The sequence below is a fragment of the Alexandromys fortis genome, unplaced genomic scaffold, assembly GCF_014885135.2.
Source record: "Alexandromys fortis isolate MF-2015 unplaced genomic scaffold, M_Fortis_MF-2015_v1.1 scaffold_64, whole genome shotgun sequence".
NCBI classification, from domain to species: domain Eukaryota; kingdom Metazoa; phylum Chordata; class Mammalia; order Rodentia; family Cricetidae; genus Alexandromys; species Alexandromys fortis.
In genome coordinates, this window is record NW_026067976.1 from 4031591 (window position 1) to 4045218 (window position 13628).

General features: G+C 40.3%; 1 protein-coding gene across 1 annotated transcript in view; it reads right to left on the minus strand.

Annotated features, from left to right (window-relative positions):
• Window positions 1-13628, minus strand: part of Adamtsl1 (ADAMTS like 1) — a 919831-nt gene that overhangs the window by 650537 nt on the left and 255666 nt on the right. The window contains exon 2 of the mRNA XM_050157409.1: window positions 2400-2519. Coding sequence (XP_050013366.1) covers window positions 2400-2519 — 120 coding nt within the window. The remainder of the gene's footprint in view (window positions 1-2399; window positions 2520-13628) is intronic.

Below are 13628 nucleotides of genomic sequence, written 5' to 3' on the forward strand. Positions count from 1 at the left end.
GCTGTCCTGGAACTTACTCTGTAGACCAGGGTGACTTTGAATTCATAGAGATTCGCCTGCTTCTTCCTCCCAAGTTTTGGGAATAAAGGTATGTGCCACCACTGCCTGGCTTTCCCTGCATATTCTTTTATGGAATTTTTGTTTGTTTTCAAAATGAAATTCTAGGATCAAGGCAAAAGAGAACAGCTTTTGTTCTCTTCTGTGCTGAAGGGGACTTCAGCAAAACTGCACCCAACTGAGCGCACAGCACAGAGTGCTGGCCGCATACTACTCGTGACTCCAGAGTCAGCACAGCCTGCACTTTGGAAGCAAAGCAGGGGAGATGAAACAGGTATTAGGAAGCCTTTGGGCTACTGAAGAGGCTTGTATGGAAGCCTACAGCACCACACAGACAGACCATGTTATTCTTCCCTCGTTCACTGTCTGTGCCAATGAACTTCATGTCTATCCCAGAGTGAGTGCCTACTGACCCACATTCCCCTAAGTAGCTCTTCCATAGCAAGGAGGACGAAAGGAATATCCACTTTCCTGACTATTTTATTTAAGTGGCATAGCGTGTTTGAATTCTTCCCCTACAGCAGACACAGCAATTATGTGATTCATCTTGTAATATCTACTTAGAATATGAAGTTACGCTTTAGTGAAGTTTTATATCTCTGGGGCCAAATCAAGTCCTCAGATGGAGAAAACCCTCCCTAGGAAATTGCTAGAATTTCATAAGCTTACAAGAAAGCTAAATTTGATTCTGGCATTTATGAATCCTTGATCTTCTCTTTTCCCACCTGCTTTATTGAATAGCCATTGCTTTCATGACTTGTTTCTGTGGGCAATTCTCTTTCAGGTTACATATATCTGGCCACTGTTTATGTTTGACCCTAAGTGAAGACTTCACGAAGCATGCAGTTTTCTTAAGACAGAAATTAATATAATATTATATATTACCACTGTTTGTGACAATCTTCAATGCCTTACAATGTCAATAACTGTTTTCACTAGGGCTACAATATAACTGACCCCATTATGCTCATAATTTGTTCACATTGTTAAGCCTCTTTATGTTATAAAGTGATAGAGCTAGATTCAATTATGATCTTTTCATATAGTGCCCACATAGCCGCCCTTCAGATAGCTCACATTTCAGACTTAGTATGACTTCAAATGGAACCAAATTAAGATATAAATTGCAAGATACTGCTCTTAAGAAAAAAATCATGAATTTTATGTGATAATGTACCTACTAGGTCACAATGAAAACTTGGTGTAAGCAATGAAAATATAAAATGCTGGCCAGTACATTTTCTGACCCCTTGGTAAAAAGTGACACACTTGGAAATTAGTGATAGGATTCCTAGGAACCATTGCTACTTTACCTGCCCATGCCTGAGCACCCACTTTGAGAGGTACAGAAATGCCTATTGGCCACATTGAAAGGGGTACAAATGTCTAACGTGGAGAAGCTGTAAATGACATAGACCGTGAAGTAATAAGAAATTACTGCAGAAGGAGCCCATTTACGTAGTATCTATAAGAGAAAGACTTAACAAATATGCAGGAAATACCCTGAGAAAGGGTGATAAGAGAATAAGCAAAAAAAAAAAAAGTAGAAACAAAGACATCTTTGTGTTTATTTTGGGGTGCTGTTTTTCTGTGATTCTGCTATTTGAAGCCCACTGGCGTGTGTAGACAGCAGCCTCTAGCCATCCAGTCTTCTGAATTAGTTTCTTACCATCCAGTGTCACAGTCAGGTCTCAGAAGCTCATGGTCCAGTTCTCACAATCTAGGCCCAATTACATACCCACCAGAGCCCGAATGACAGAAGGGAAGGTTCATTGACTTGATGCTGTCAGTCAGTAATACTTATTTTCCTTTGGGAACTCATTTGATAGACCTTCTAAAGCAAACAAACCAACCACAAGCCAAAACACAAAGCAAAGCAAAAGTCCTAGCAGAAAAAAAAATTCCATATGATAAATGTAACTAATACTTTGAAGTCAAAGTATCTGCAATGATGCCAGGAATGACGGATGGTGGAATTCCCATCAACCTATAAAATAATCTCCTTTACCTTTACTCATTTGAAGTTATTACCGTGGCATGTTCAGATTCGCTGGCAAAACATCAGATATTTTTGAAAGTGAATCCTCCACATGCTTCTTCAAACAGACTCTAACACTCAAGTAAAATGTTTAAAACTTTCCAGATGTCGGAAGCAGTTGAAAGTGACCCTATACAATACACGGAGTCTATGTGTTGCCTTATCGTTTGCCTCCCCCGTTTCTCATGAGCACGACAGCTATCATTCTATAGCTTGGCTTCATGTTTGCCAGAAACAACCCCCATGAGACAGAACCAGCCACGGAACCGTGTGTTTCAACGAATAAGTAGAAGAGACACTGTACCGGGTCTTCAGTCCTGTGACCGTGCAAAAAGTCAGACAGGAAATCTTCATGAAGGCTCTCTCGTCGAATCAGTGTGAATTCCCGCAGGAAAACAGCCCCTTGGCTTTGGTCTCCACATACCTAGAGAGATAAGGTAGCTGAATTAAGCCTTCAGACAGAGCCTAGAGGGAGAGACAGGGCATGGGGGATTAATGTCTCTTAGTTGTAAATCCTCTTGGATTCGTTCCGAGTCTGATTACAGCAATCAAAAACAAAGCACACAAATACATATTAATGTGAGAGCCACGAGAACATTCTGGCATGTGGCCTCTCTGACAGATGCCAGCAAAGTCCCCTACTAGGCTGGCATCTCTTAACTGATTGCTCATGATGTTGAAATTTAGTGATTATAGGTTATTTTTGTGGCCAGGGCTGGGCCCTGATGCCATTGGATTTGCCTTATGTGGGTACCACATAGAGAGAGGCTATCAACTCTAAAGGATCCATGCCAAGGCCAACAGATCACAACACCGAGGAAGGGCCAGGTCCTGATGTCCCGTTAAATGTCCTCCAGATACAGAAGCCGTGGCCGGAGCCCGGGGCTGACTTCCTGTAATGGCTGTAGACAGAATGCGATGCGCATTGGTTGCTCCAGAAGGAGGTGCTGGAGAACACTTGGCTGGAGCTTATCACATCGCAGGTTCTTTAAACGTGTTATCTTGCACTGCGCTCATGGGGTGTCTCTCAGCAGTCACACTTGACAAATTAGGAACCAGAGGCATGAAAGGTTTCAGGACTTTGCCAAATGTGCAAGTGTTGAAATCCACCTTCAAGCACAGATCTAAAACCCTCACACTTTCCTTACATCGCTTGCTACTGAGCTGTTTGAGGCTTCCCATCCTCAGTGACAAAGTATTATGCAAGGCCTATGAATTCAAGGAATGGTTACTTTGCCCAAGCTTCTTAATGTCTCTCTGACCTTTTACACAATCAATAATGAGGGATTGCAGCATTTTGGATTGCTCAGAAGACAGATTACGCATCACCGAAGTTTAGTGTAATGTCTTGTACACCATAAGCGTTTGGTAAATAGAGCATCACTATGAGAAGCATGTTCTATTTAAGAAATAAGGACAAATCTAAAATGTTAACATCCTTGAGGTTCTTTACAATATTTAACAAGGACATGAGCATATCTATCCAAGTGTCTTCAATTTCCTAACTTCTATTTTAATTTTATGACTTTGCCACAACATTGAAGTTAGTAATGAACATGTGAAGGTCTGTGCTAATTCATGCTTTTTTAAATGTCTGCAATAACTCATAAGGAATTAAAGTTATTTTAAACCCAATGTCTTTGGGGAAGGAGAGTAATTTCCATAATTTATATGTGTTATTGTTCTCTGTGGTTCAACAGTCAGGACAGTTTCATCATGGCAGACAGCACCTCACTTCTAATGTCTTCGCTCCCTGGTGTCACTTATGTGAATATGTTGCTTCGCATGACAGAAAGGACTTTGCAGTTGGAATCAGGGATTCTAAGGAGTGGACCTTGCCACAGTCAGTATCTTGAAATGTTTAAGTGAGGGCAGTACAATCATGAGACATTAACAACAGGATGTAACTGATTTGAATGCAATGCGTTCATATCTTGAGTGCAAAAGAAAATAGGAACAGAAAGAAGACATTAAAAAGTGGAGAGAGTGGTTTATGACCTGCAGCAGACAAGGAGATTACCTTCAAAGCAATGCCATCTTGGAACAAAATCTATCTAACTTTAATCATGCATAAATATTCATATAGGAAAAACTATAGGAACCAATAGAAGAAGCTCAGCACACTGTTTAGCACATTTCTGAGTACAGTCAGTTCCTGACTATAGGAACCAAGAAGAGATGGTTAATACGCTCCATTTCTGAGCATGCTCGGCTAAAGGTCACAGAGCACATATTCAGAATATTACAATAGTGGACAAGAAAACCTATGGGCTTCCTTAGGTTTGTACCTAGAATTTTGTTTGAAATGAAATAGGATTTCGCTAACAGCATTGCTTGCCTTGTATGGGAACCGATGAGTATTTCTTTGCTGAAAGAAAACTTAAAAGCATGGCAGAAAGGTGACTCAAAATGTCACATGGACTTGAGCTGCCAGGATATGGAACACGGAGAGGACACACAGGACACACTTGATAATGAAGTAAGATCTTCTAGTCAGTGAACTTAGAAGAGCAACCTAAGTCCCTAGAAATCATGTATCCTCGGCCAATACCTTGATTTAACCATGTGAGAACCCAGGAATTCAGCTGTGCCTTGTCAGATTCCTATCCAACGGCAATTGTGAGATACTATTTTTGTGTCATTTGAAGCCACTATAACCACGGTAATTTGTTATGGCAGTTGGAAAGGCATACAATCATTGAGAGGCAGGGCCCAGTAAAGGGCTATCTTGTTTCTTCTGCGTTAGTTTGCTAGGAACCAAGTAATGCTAATCATGCAGAAGGATAGGGATTGCAAAAAGTCATTCTGGGAAAGATGTCCTTAAGCTAAACTAAGTGCGTGTTTAAAATTCGGTTTTACTCAATTATTTTCTCATCAGGATCAATCATTCAACCCTCCCTTGAGTAAGTAGTTAAATACATCTCAAAACTTGTCTTGATCATCTAACTTCCTTGACCCAAAGCCTTCCTGATTCCCTTCCTGGCTGAGTTTCAAGGTCACAGACATGACCATGTTCGGGACCATGTTCAGCTCTTTCGGTTTCAGGCAAGGAAGATTCTAGGCAAGTGAAACCAATGCTTGTGTATCTCTTTCTGCAGAAGTACAAAAATTGAGGCTGACACATGTATACAATGCACATCCACAAATCTGCTGTAACTTATTTGTGTCCTAAAGGGCGAAAGCACATCAAGGACTCCTAAATGCTACATTTAATGAACGTTTTTCCCCCAATCTACCTGTAATAGTTTGAATTTTCTACGACTATCATCTAAAACATTTGTGCTTTCTAACCGTTCATTGCCACCGTTCTTAAAAGAAAGCCAACAAACTTTGTACATTTCCTTGGGGAAACTTTTGTGCCTATGTCAAACTTGGTTTTCTGTGTTCAACTGATTAAGGAAATATGAAAAAATCGCATATAATCAAAAATAGATATAAAGATGTCGTACTGTTGCTAGTAACACTAAAAGGTAAACAGTGGTACTTTTGTCCATTTTCTTGTAATTCTTAATCATAATTTTGTGTTTAGGAAAGAGTGTCCGTAGGGTCAGAGAAGTGGCTTAGAGAGTAAACTTGTTTACTGGTTTTGGAAGGGGACTTAGATTCAGTTCTCAGCAGCCACAGGGTGTTCAAAACTGGTTGTGAGTCCAATTCAGGGGATCTGACCCATACTCCTGAGCTTTGAGGGCACTGCATGCATACAGAGATATACACAAACAATAAATTTAAAAAGGAAAGTAATTATAATTAGGAATAACAGACACAGCTACTCAATGCTAATAACATTAAGCAAAAATGTATGGCTTTAAATTACATAATTAGAAATAACATTCATAAAACACAGTTGAATTGAAGAATGGGTGGTGTTTATGTATGCTTATAACAACAATGCATTGAACTTGTATATTGTTATCTATCGTCGGGGTTAAATTTAATTTAGTGTCTTATAGAAATGACTCATGATTTGAGCATCCTGGCAAGGGGTGTGAGGTATGCTGACATTCTTAGGAATTATAATTAATATTTGGATATCCAAACAAACCTAGTAGAATGGAATAAAAGAGAGAGAGCAAATGCTACCAATATATGCATTTTCTACACCAATTTCAAGGGAAAGGTGTGTGCTGGAGAAACATTCTTAGCCAGGAAAAAGATTCAGTCTAGGCAAAATGGGGCATGAAAGGGGGGGGGTCACATGAGTTCATAGGAACAAATACTGGGACTGAATTAGTGCAGTAAACCAGGTCAGATTATGAATCACAAACACAGAATCTTGCTTGAACTGGTGTGCTGGAAGAGTATTCTGGTGGTTGTCAGGAAGTCAGCGTGGAGGTGAGGGCTGTTTAGAGAACTGGAATTCATCAGATGAGAACTTGTGAAGACCTGAGAAGTTGCTGAGGAAGGAAAAGATTATATGATTCAGCAGCTAATCATATAATCCAGAAGCTACACTGCAAATCGCAACTTTATTTCCTTTCTGGATTTAGACATGAGAACAGAGAATAGCAGGTTAGACAAATGGGAAATTCTAAGAGGGTTAAGTATTTGAGTTCAATGAGAGGTGTGGGGAGAAGCAGACTCTAAAAGTCTTGGGAAGAACGGTGGGGATGGTGCACAGGGCAGACTGGGCTAGGGACTGCTTTGTGCTGATGTTATCACACGAGGCCAGGATGATGATTGGCATTAATGAGCAACGAAAGCCCAGCATGGCGGGTGAGAGACATAAAAGCCAAGGCACACTGGTACTTCCCACATACCATGGATCCACCTCTACTGGTTCATTCCTAACAGAGGAAACTGGTAAGAAGACTGCAATTTGTTTGCGCTTTTCATTTTAGGCTTCTTCCTATTGGCTAGCTATGAAAACGCCTCACATCAGCACAACTGACAAGTTGTTGCAGACTGTAGGTTCTCTGAGGGTAGAGGCCACGGATGATTAGATTACCAGTTCCCAGACCCTGAGTTCAACTCAGCATGAGCCAGGCTTTGACTTTTCCAGAGAAAACTCAAATTTTAAAATCCACTGTTTTCTTGTCAGCCCATATTTCCAGGTCTTTGATTTGGAGTCTGTGGCTGCTTTATTTGATATGTCAAGAAATACTTTGTTGTTATAAGGTAATTAACAGGTAATAAACCTAACCAACATTATCACTTGTTAGCTTTAGGTTTCAGCAGCTTTTGTTTTGAGGATAAAATGACAGAAATGTGTGGTGTGGGGGGATTGGGTNATGATCAAGGACTAAGTTGGGATGAGGGCCCAGAGATGGTGGCTTACAAAATGGAAATTATTGCTGGGATCAAGCTCCATGGTTCACCTGTGATGAACACAGAATTAGGACTGAAACACAAACGTGTTCTTATAGGATTCCTAGAGTCCTAGGCACTGTTCTTTAAATGAAGGAAGATGGTTCATGCTCGCACATCTACCCACTAAAGAAGACCCCTGCTCCTACTGCAGGCTCAACTCCCTGCTTCAAGCATTGCCTTGTGTCTTCCTGATGATTGGACTGCCAAAGCACTTTTTAAAGATGCCTGGGATGAAAATTAGTAGCTTCCAGAAGAGCGTCTTATTGCATCCACCAAGTCATGGAAGCAATTTATTGTTGGGCTGTGTATTCTCTATAATGGGGCCAAGCAATGAGCCACACTAGAGACATTTTTTTTCAAAGGACATAGGTAAAAATGGGAAACCGGAGAGCCCTTTCAGCAACTCTCCACCCTACACTTTAGGAAAGGAAGAGGAGGGAAAGGTGACTTAAAACTAAAGCAAAGTTGGCAGGTGGGGCATAAGACAGCTGAGAGGCCTCTGCTTGCCTCTGTGTGGTGTGGATGGGGTGGAAGCCCTGCTGCACAGATAAAGTGGGTGTCACTACCCATGAGCAAGTCTGTGATGGGAAGAAAGAGAAGCAGAACAGTTTGTGTATCGTGTCAGGAGGTAGAACTGCAGATGTGAGGCTGAAGCCATGAAGCTGTCCCAGCCCATGATGTCACTGGGACCATGTCTGGTTCCTGGATGAGGGGTCTGGGTTTGTGTCTGTGGCCCATGTTACTCCCAAAGGCCGTACAGATGTCCCTGATCTGGGCGGCCTGCTGCCTTATTGTTGTCTTAGGGCTATGCAGTGCTTCTCCCAATCCGCAGCAGGGGAGAGAAGGCCCTGCACCTGGCTTGGGCAGCAGAGTAGAGCTGACCTAGTGGCAAGGGTAGATGAGCTGGCCCCATGGGAATGAGAACAGAAGAGCTGACCACCCCTTGCTGGCTTTGGCACTCTTGTAAACTGGCTCTGCCCCTTGCTGGAGAACTGGCTCTGGTGGTATGGGTGTGGGAAAGCAGGTGGGTTGACCAATTCAGCTACCACTAAGGACCAGATCCAGAATTTTGAGCTGGCCCATGCTAACATCTAACCCATCTAGGTAAGAACTGCTGTAGCGAGTGAAGGGTCCAACTCTACGGAACCAAATCTACAGGGTCCCCATGACACAGGGCAACAACAGATATCTCCAGAGGAGTCTTGGTGAGGAGCCAGCTGGACAGGGAAGAAATAAGCACAGGTCCAAACTAGTTCTTCTGAATGTGGTTGACAGTTGCATGGCTGGGGCAGACTGAGGGGCCACTGACAAAGGCACCAGGATTTTTCCCCACTGCTTGTACTGTTTTTTTTTTTTTTTTTTTATACCTATTCTTTTTGAATGGATACCTTCCTTGCTCAGCCTAGATATAGTAGAAAGGGCCTTGGACCTTCCTCATTGCCTTCCCCTCTCTATGGAGTGGATGGGAGGGTATGTGGAGGGCATGTGAGGAGGGGAGAGAGTGGGAACTTGGATTGGTATGTATAATGAAAAAAGATAGTTTGTTTTCTTTCTTTAAAAAATTAAAAAAGAGTTAAAAAATTAAAGTTTGACTAACACAACATCTCTGTGCCTAACTCTGAGATACGAGAGCAGAGACCCAGAGCTAGCTCCAGAACATTCTTTTGTCTTCTCCTTCACACTTGCTCCCATCATAACCTGGCACCAAGCAGTCTCCAGCCTGACCTGACTTTCAGTGTCTCCAGGGGATACTGATTAGGAATATGACTCATCTGCTCACAATTAACATGTTTGGTAAAATGAAAGATAACCCCCCCATTCATATTTTCTTACTTGTAACGTGTTTTCTATAAGGTCTGTGGCTAGCATTTGGAAAGCTGATATCCAAAGCAACTGGTTTGCATTTTTGAAATTACATCATTAAAGAAGAGCCATAATTCCTCTAATAATTGGATGGGTAGAGCTGGAATTTTCATGCGGCTGTAATTTTCTTATAATTCTGGGGGAAGTTGCTATTTCCTTGTAGGCTGGGAGGAAAGGCTGTAGAAATAACTGAAGCTTAAACACACAAACATGCCCTCAAATTATCAGTTTATTGTTCTTCTTTCTTCATGTAGCTTTTCTGTGAAAACTGAAAGGTAGCCAAGTTTACATCCCTTGGGAAAGATTCGGGTTTCAACTTTACTTATGAAGTATAGCACTGAAAAACCACAAAACTATTAACTTTTTTTTCCTACCAAAAGGATTTTATAAAGTCAGTTTTATGCTCATATTTGGTTCACAGTTTACCAAGAATTAAGATAGTGATGCTATAAATTCTCAGTGGATTAGAATAATAAGTTAAACAACTTTAATAACTGGCCACCGCGTTATCTGGATATGCACCTATATATTTAAATACCAGTGGGTAGGGACATGATTGATGGCAGGGTTATGAGCTCTTGGCACAGTAAGGACAATGAAATATTTATTGAACAAATAATTCAACAAAAATGTTCTTGGGACCTAAATGATCTTCAGTTCCAGCTCTGAGAATGACTGCTAAATAGGAGGGAATTATGGGAGCCCAATTCAGTGCTGCCACCTCATGCCATTTCCATTGGGTCTTTAAAGCCAAATGATTCGGATACCAAGAGAAGGGAGAGAATCTGATCCCATGTGAGAGCAAAAACATCTGGTTCGGAAGAAATAGAGATCAAGGATTACAGTATTGCTGTGCAAAGCCACAAATGGGGATGGTCTAAATAATTTTTTTTTTAAAAATTAACTAAAATTTCTAACAAGCTTATTCTCAAAAGCAAAACATCTCGATATTTTTAACTGTATTAGAAATCCTGCCATTTAGTAACAAAAGCTGGTTTTAGTAATTTTCACTTGTAAATAAACAAGTGTCTCTGGTTTTTCACCTGTGGCAGCCATTTTTCTTTCTGTTAGGACTATTCTTATGGGCCCAAATGCCATGAAGAATAGTCAAGAATATTTTCAGTGATCCTCTTTATTAATCCAGGTAACTGTATTCCTCGTATGTATATTCTAGTGTAACAAGACATGGAAGTTAATGTACAGTAATTCTAGGGGCACAGTAAATGCTAGGAAATATCACAAACACATAACTGTATTAAAGAAATTGTCTTATTACAACATAGGAGGAAAAGTAATTCATAAGTTCATAAAGTCCCCAAGTAACAATCCCTAGAGATGTCTCTAAACTCATTGTCACCAGAGAGGTTCAATTGCATCATGTCAGCAACTCTGTTTTGTGTAGACTCAATGTCACGGGAGCCTCTAGGAAGCTCTGTAGTAGACAAACATTTTCTACAGAGAGCAGGGAACAGAGTCTTTAAATACTTGCTTTCAATATTGAGAGGGTCCACTTGAAAAACCATTGCTTGGCTTTGAACATATTTGTTGCTGTTGTAAAACAAAGATTCTTAGACAGTGACTGTGGTAATAATACACCTACCCATGCCTACTGATCCTGCAGGTTTGTTTGAAGTCAGGGGAGAATGGTGCCTGTGGTAGCTTCAGGTATCCCCAGCATTGCAATGGCTGCCAACTATGCAAGCTGATTATCTGTGTTACACTCCCTGGAGGAAAGGCTGAATATGATCCCCAAGAAGGTCAGAGGGGGAGTTAATAAAAGCATTCTTGTAACAATATTTAAGCCACTGACATTTATATACCTGGTGTTTGGAACGTAAAAAACATCTTGAGTATTCTGTTTGTTCTCCTACCAACTTTAATTACCATTTCTGAGGATTGTAAAGATAATTGCTAAAAGGTTAGAGCTGAAAGAATTGAGATGGAACATGCTGGTCCAAAATGTTCAGCTGGGCCTCATAATTCTTGCTACAGATGTTCTTGCTTAGTTCAGGTCTGATTTAAAGGAACAGCTGTAGCATAGTTGGAGGCAAGGTGACCAGATGTAGCTGAATTTAAGACCTATCCCAGAATGTCAATGAAAAGACTCCACTTCCCTAGCCCAATACCTTTTACACACAGGAAGCAAAAGTTAAAGGAATATCTACCATGTCTTTATCCTAGACAGATATTTACTTTGGCAAGAAAGTTATTCTGAACAGTAGAAATGGTCAAAAAGAAAGGAGACCCAACCAGAGCATATGCATCAGGTATGATGAAGGCTGATCATAGATAAGATATGTACTTTGTGATTTATTTTAAATTAATACCAACACTGAAATGAAAGGGTTGGGAAGACATTCTGAGACACCTTTTCAACGCTCTGTTCATGGAATAAGTTTCCTCCCTGAGGTGGGGTATGGGAAACATGGGTTTCACAATAACTTAAAAACTATATATGATGGAAAAATGACCAAGTCAGAAGAACCACATTCCCTTCTCCATATATAGAAATCCCTTCTTCCTTATCTTTCTTGGTCACTCAGACCCATACTATCACTCATGTCCATCAAGAAGGAAATGGTGCAGCTCACACAGAATTCTGAGGAGTTCCAATTCACAAAACATTGCTGAGGACAGTGGAGATGCAACTTCCCACTTGGACAACAACAACAACAACAAAAGTGACACTGGGAAGGTAGTCTTGTAAGAGGATGGACACAGTTTTGTCACATCAATTAAGACAAGGAGAAATAGCCATGACATTGAAATCAAATCTATGTATATGCATGTTGAGGTGAGATATAAAATAAAGCACCCAAACTATGCCAGGAACCAAGAAAGTTTAGAAGTTGAAGGAGGATGGTAAGACAAAGAAAAACTGGATGAGCATAGAAATATCTGCATATGCTAACAGATGTAGAAATCAATCTTTGATTGTACCCTTTGAATGTATTTATCTAGATCAGCACTGTTATTGAGGCTTTTTGTAATAAAGTCGGTCACTCACCTAGTAGTTAGAAGTCAGTGTACTGCTCATGTGTGGAACTAAGTAGAGGATCAACTAAGCAAGGATGTGCTCTCTCCACCTCTGTCTCCTATCACAGAGTACTTCATCAATACTGTCCAGAATGCTGCATTCTGCAAGAATGCCCCATGTTTCTCATGGGTTGTAACAATGACTAACACTACAGACTTACCAATGTCGATCTAGTCCTGAGAGAGCAAATTTATTTCTTCTTGAGAAGTTTTGCCAAAACTTCCTTAGGACTATACTTCAGCCTGAGACTCCTTGTCTCCAGTGCTTTTGTCTCCCTTCTCTCTATTATGAAATATTATGATACAATGCATTGCAGTCTGGTGACTCTTCAGTCCCGTTTTCTTCCACCCCGCCCAAATGATTCTCTTGCACTATAATCCTGTCCTTCTGTTAACTTTTGGGGGACCATAAATAACAACTTATTTTATTCTTTTAACCCAAAACTACTGGATCAGATGCAAAATTTTCATCTTACCTTCCTACCAATATCAAAAAGTCTACCAAATCAGTCTCCACAATGCCAACAAATGGCAAGAACACAGGAGGTATCTCTATTCTCTTCACATTGAAGGCAATTGGAATTGTCTATAGTGTTTCTGAAATGTGGTAGATGATTTTTATCCACAATCTTCTCTCAATTAGCCCTCTTCTAAGCTCAGTTCATTCTAACATTTTTCTTTACGTTATCACTGAAATTCAGATTTACACGAGATACTTACTGCAATCAACTAGCTTAAAGGTGCTAACTACTTGCAAAAGAATCCACATACTAAGTTAAATTGTTTGGGGGAGAAGTTAACTTTTATTGTTTCACACATTCTAGAAATTCCTCTGCTTCTACCTAGAAGCATTGCTAGCAAGAGCCAGTATTTCAGAGTTAAATGTAGAACAGAGTAGTTTGGCCTCAGGCAGATTTACTTTATATTTTTAAAAAAGTTCAAAGCACAATATTATGTGCTTTAGAGATAATAATACTGTAATTCAGATTTATATGAACTCACCCCTACCTTCACTAGCCTACACATGTATGTTTCTAAAAAAATAAATATAAGCAAACACAAAAATGAAAAGAAATGTATATCAGGGTGTTTTACACACACACACACACACACACACACACACATAAGAATTTTAAATATTTGCTCAGCATCTCAAGATTTGAAAGTACCCAAGAAAGGGTCATTAGCAACTACTTAATGCATAGCAAGCATTCTTAAAGGTCTACTCTTTAGTCCACACCTATTTCCATCATTCTTGTGCACTTCACACAATCGGTAGCTTTTGTCTTCAAATCATTGTCTCTCACTTTCCAGGTTACTTTTAAAA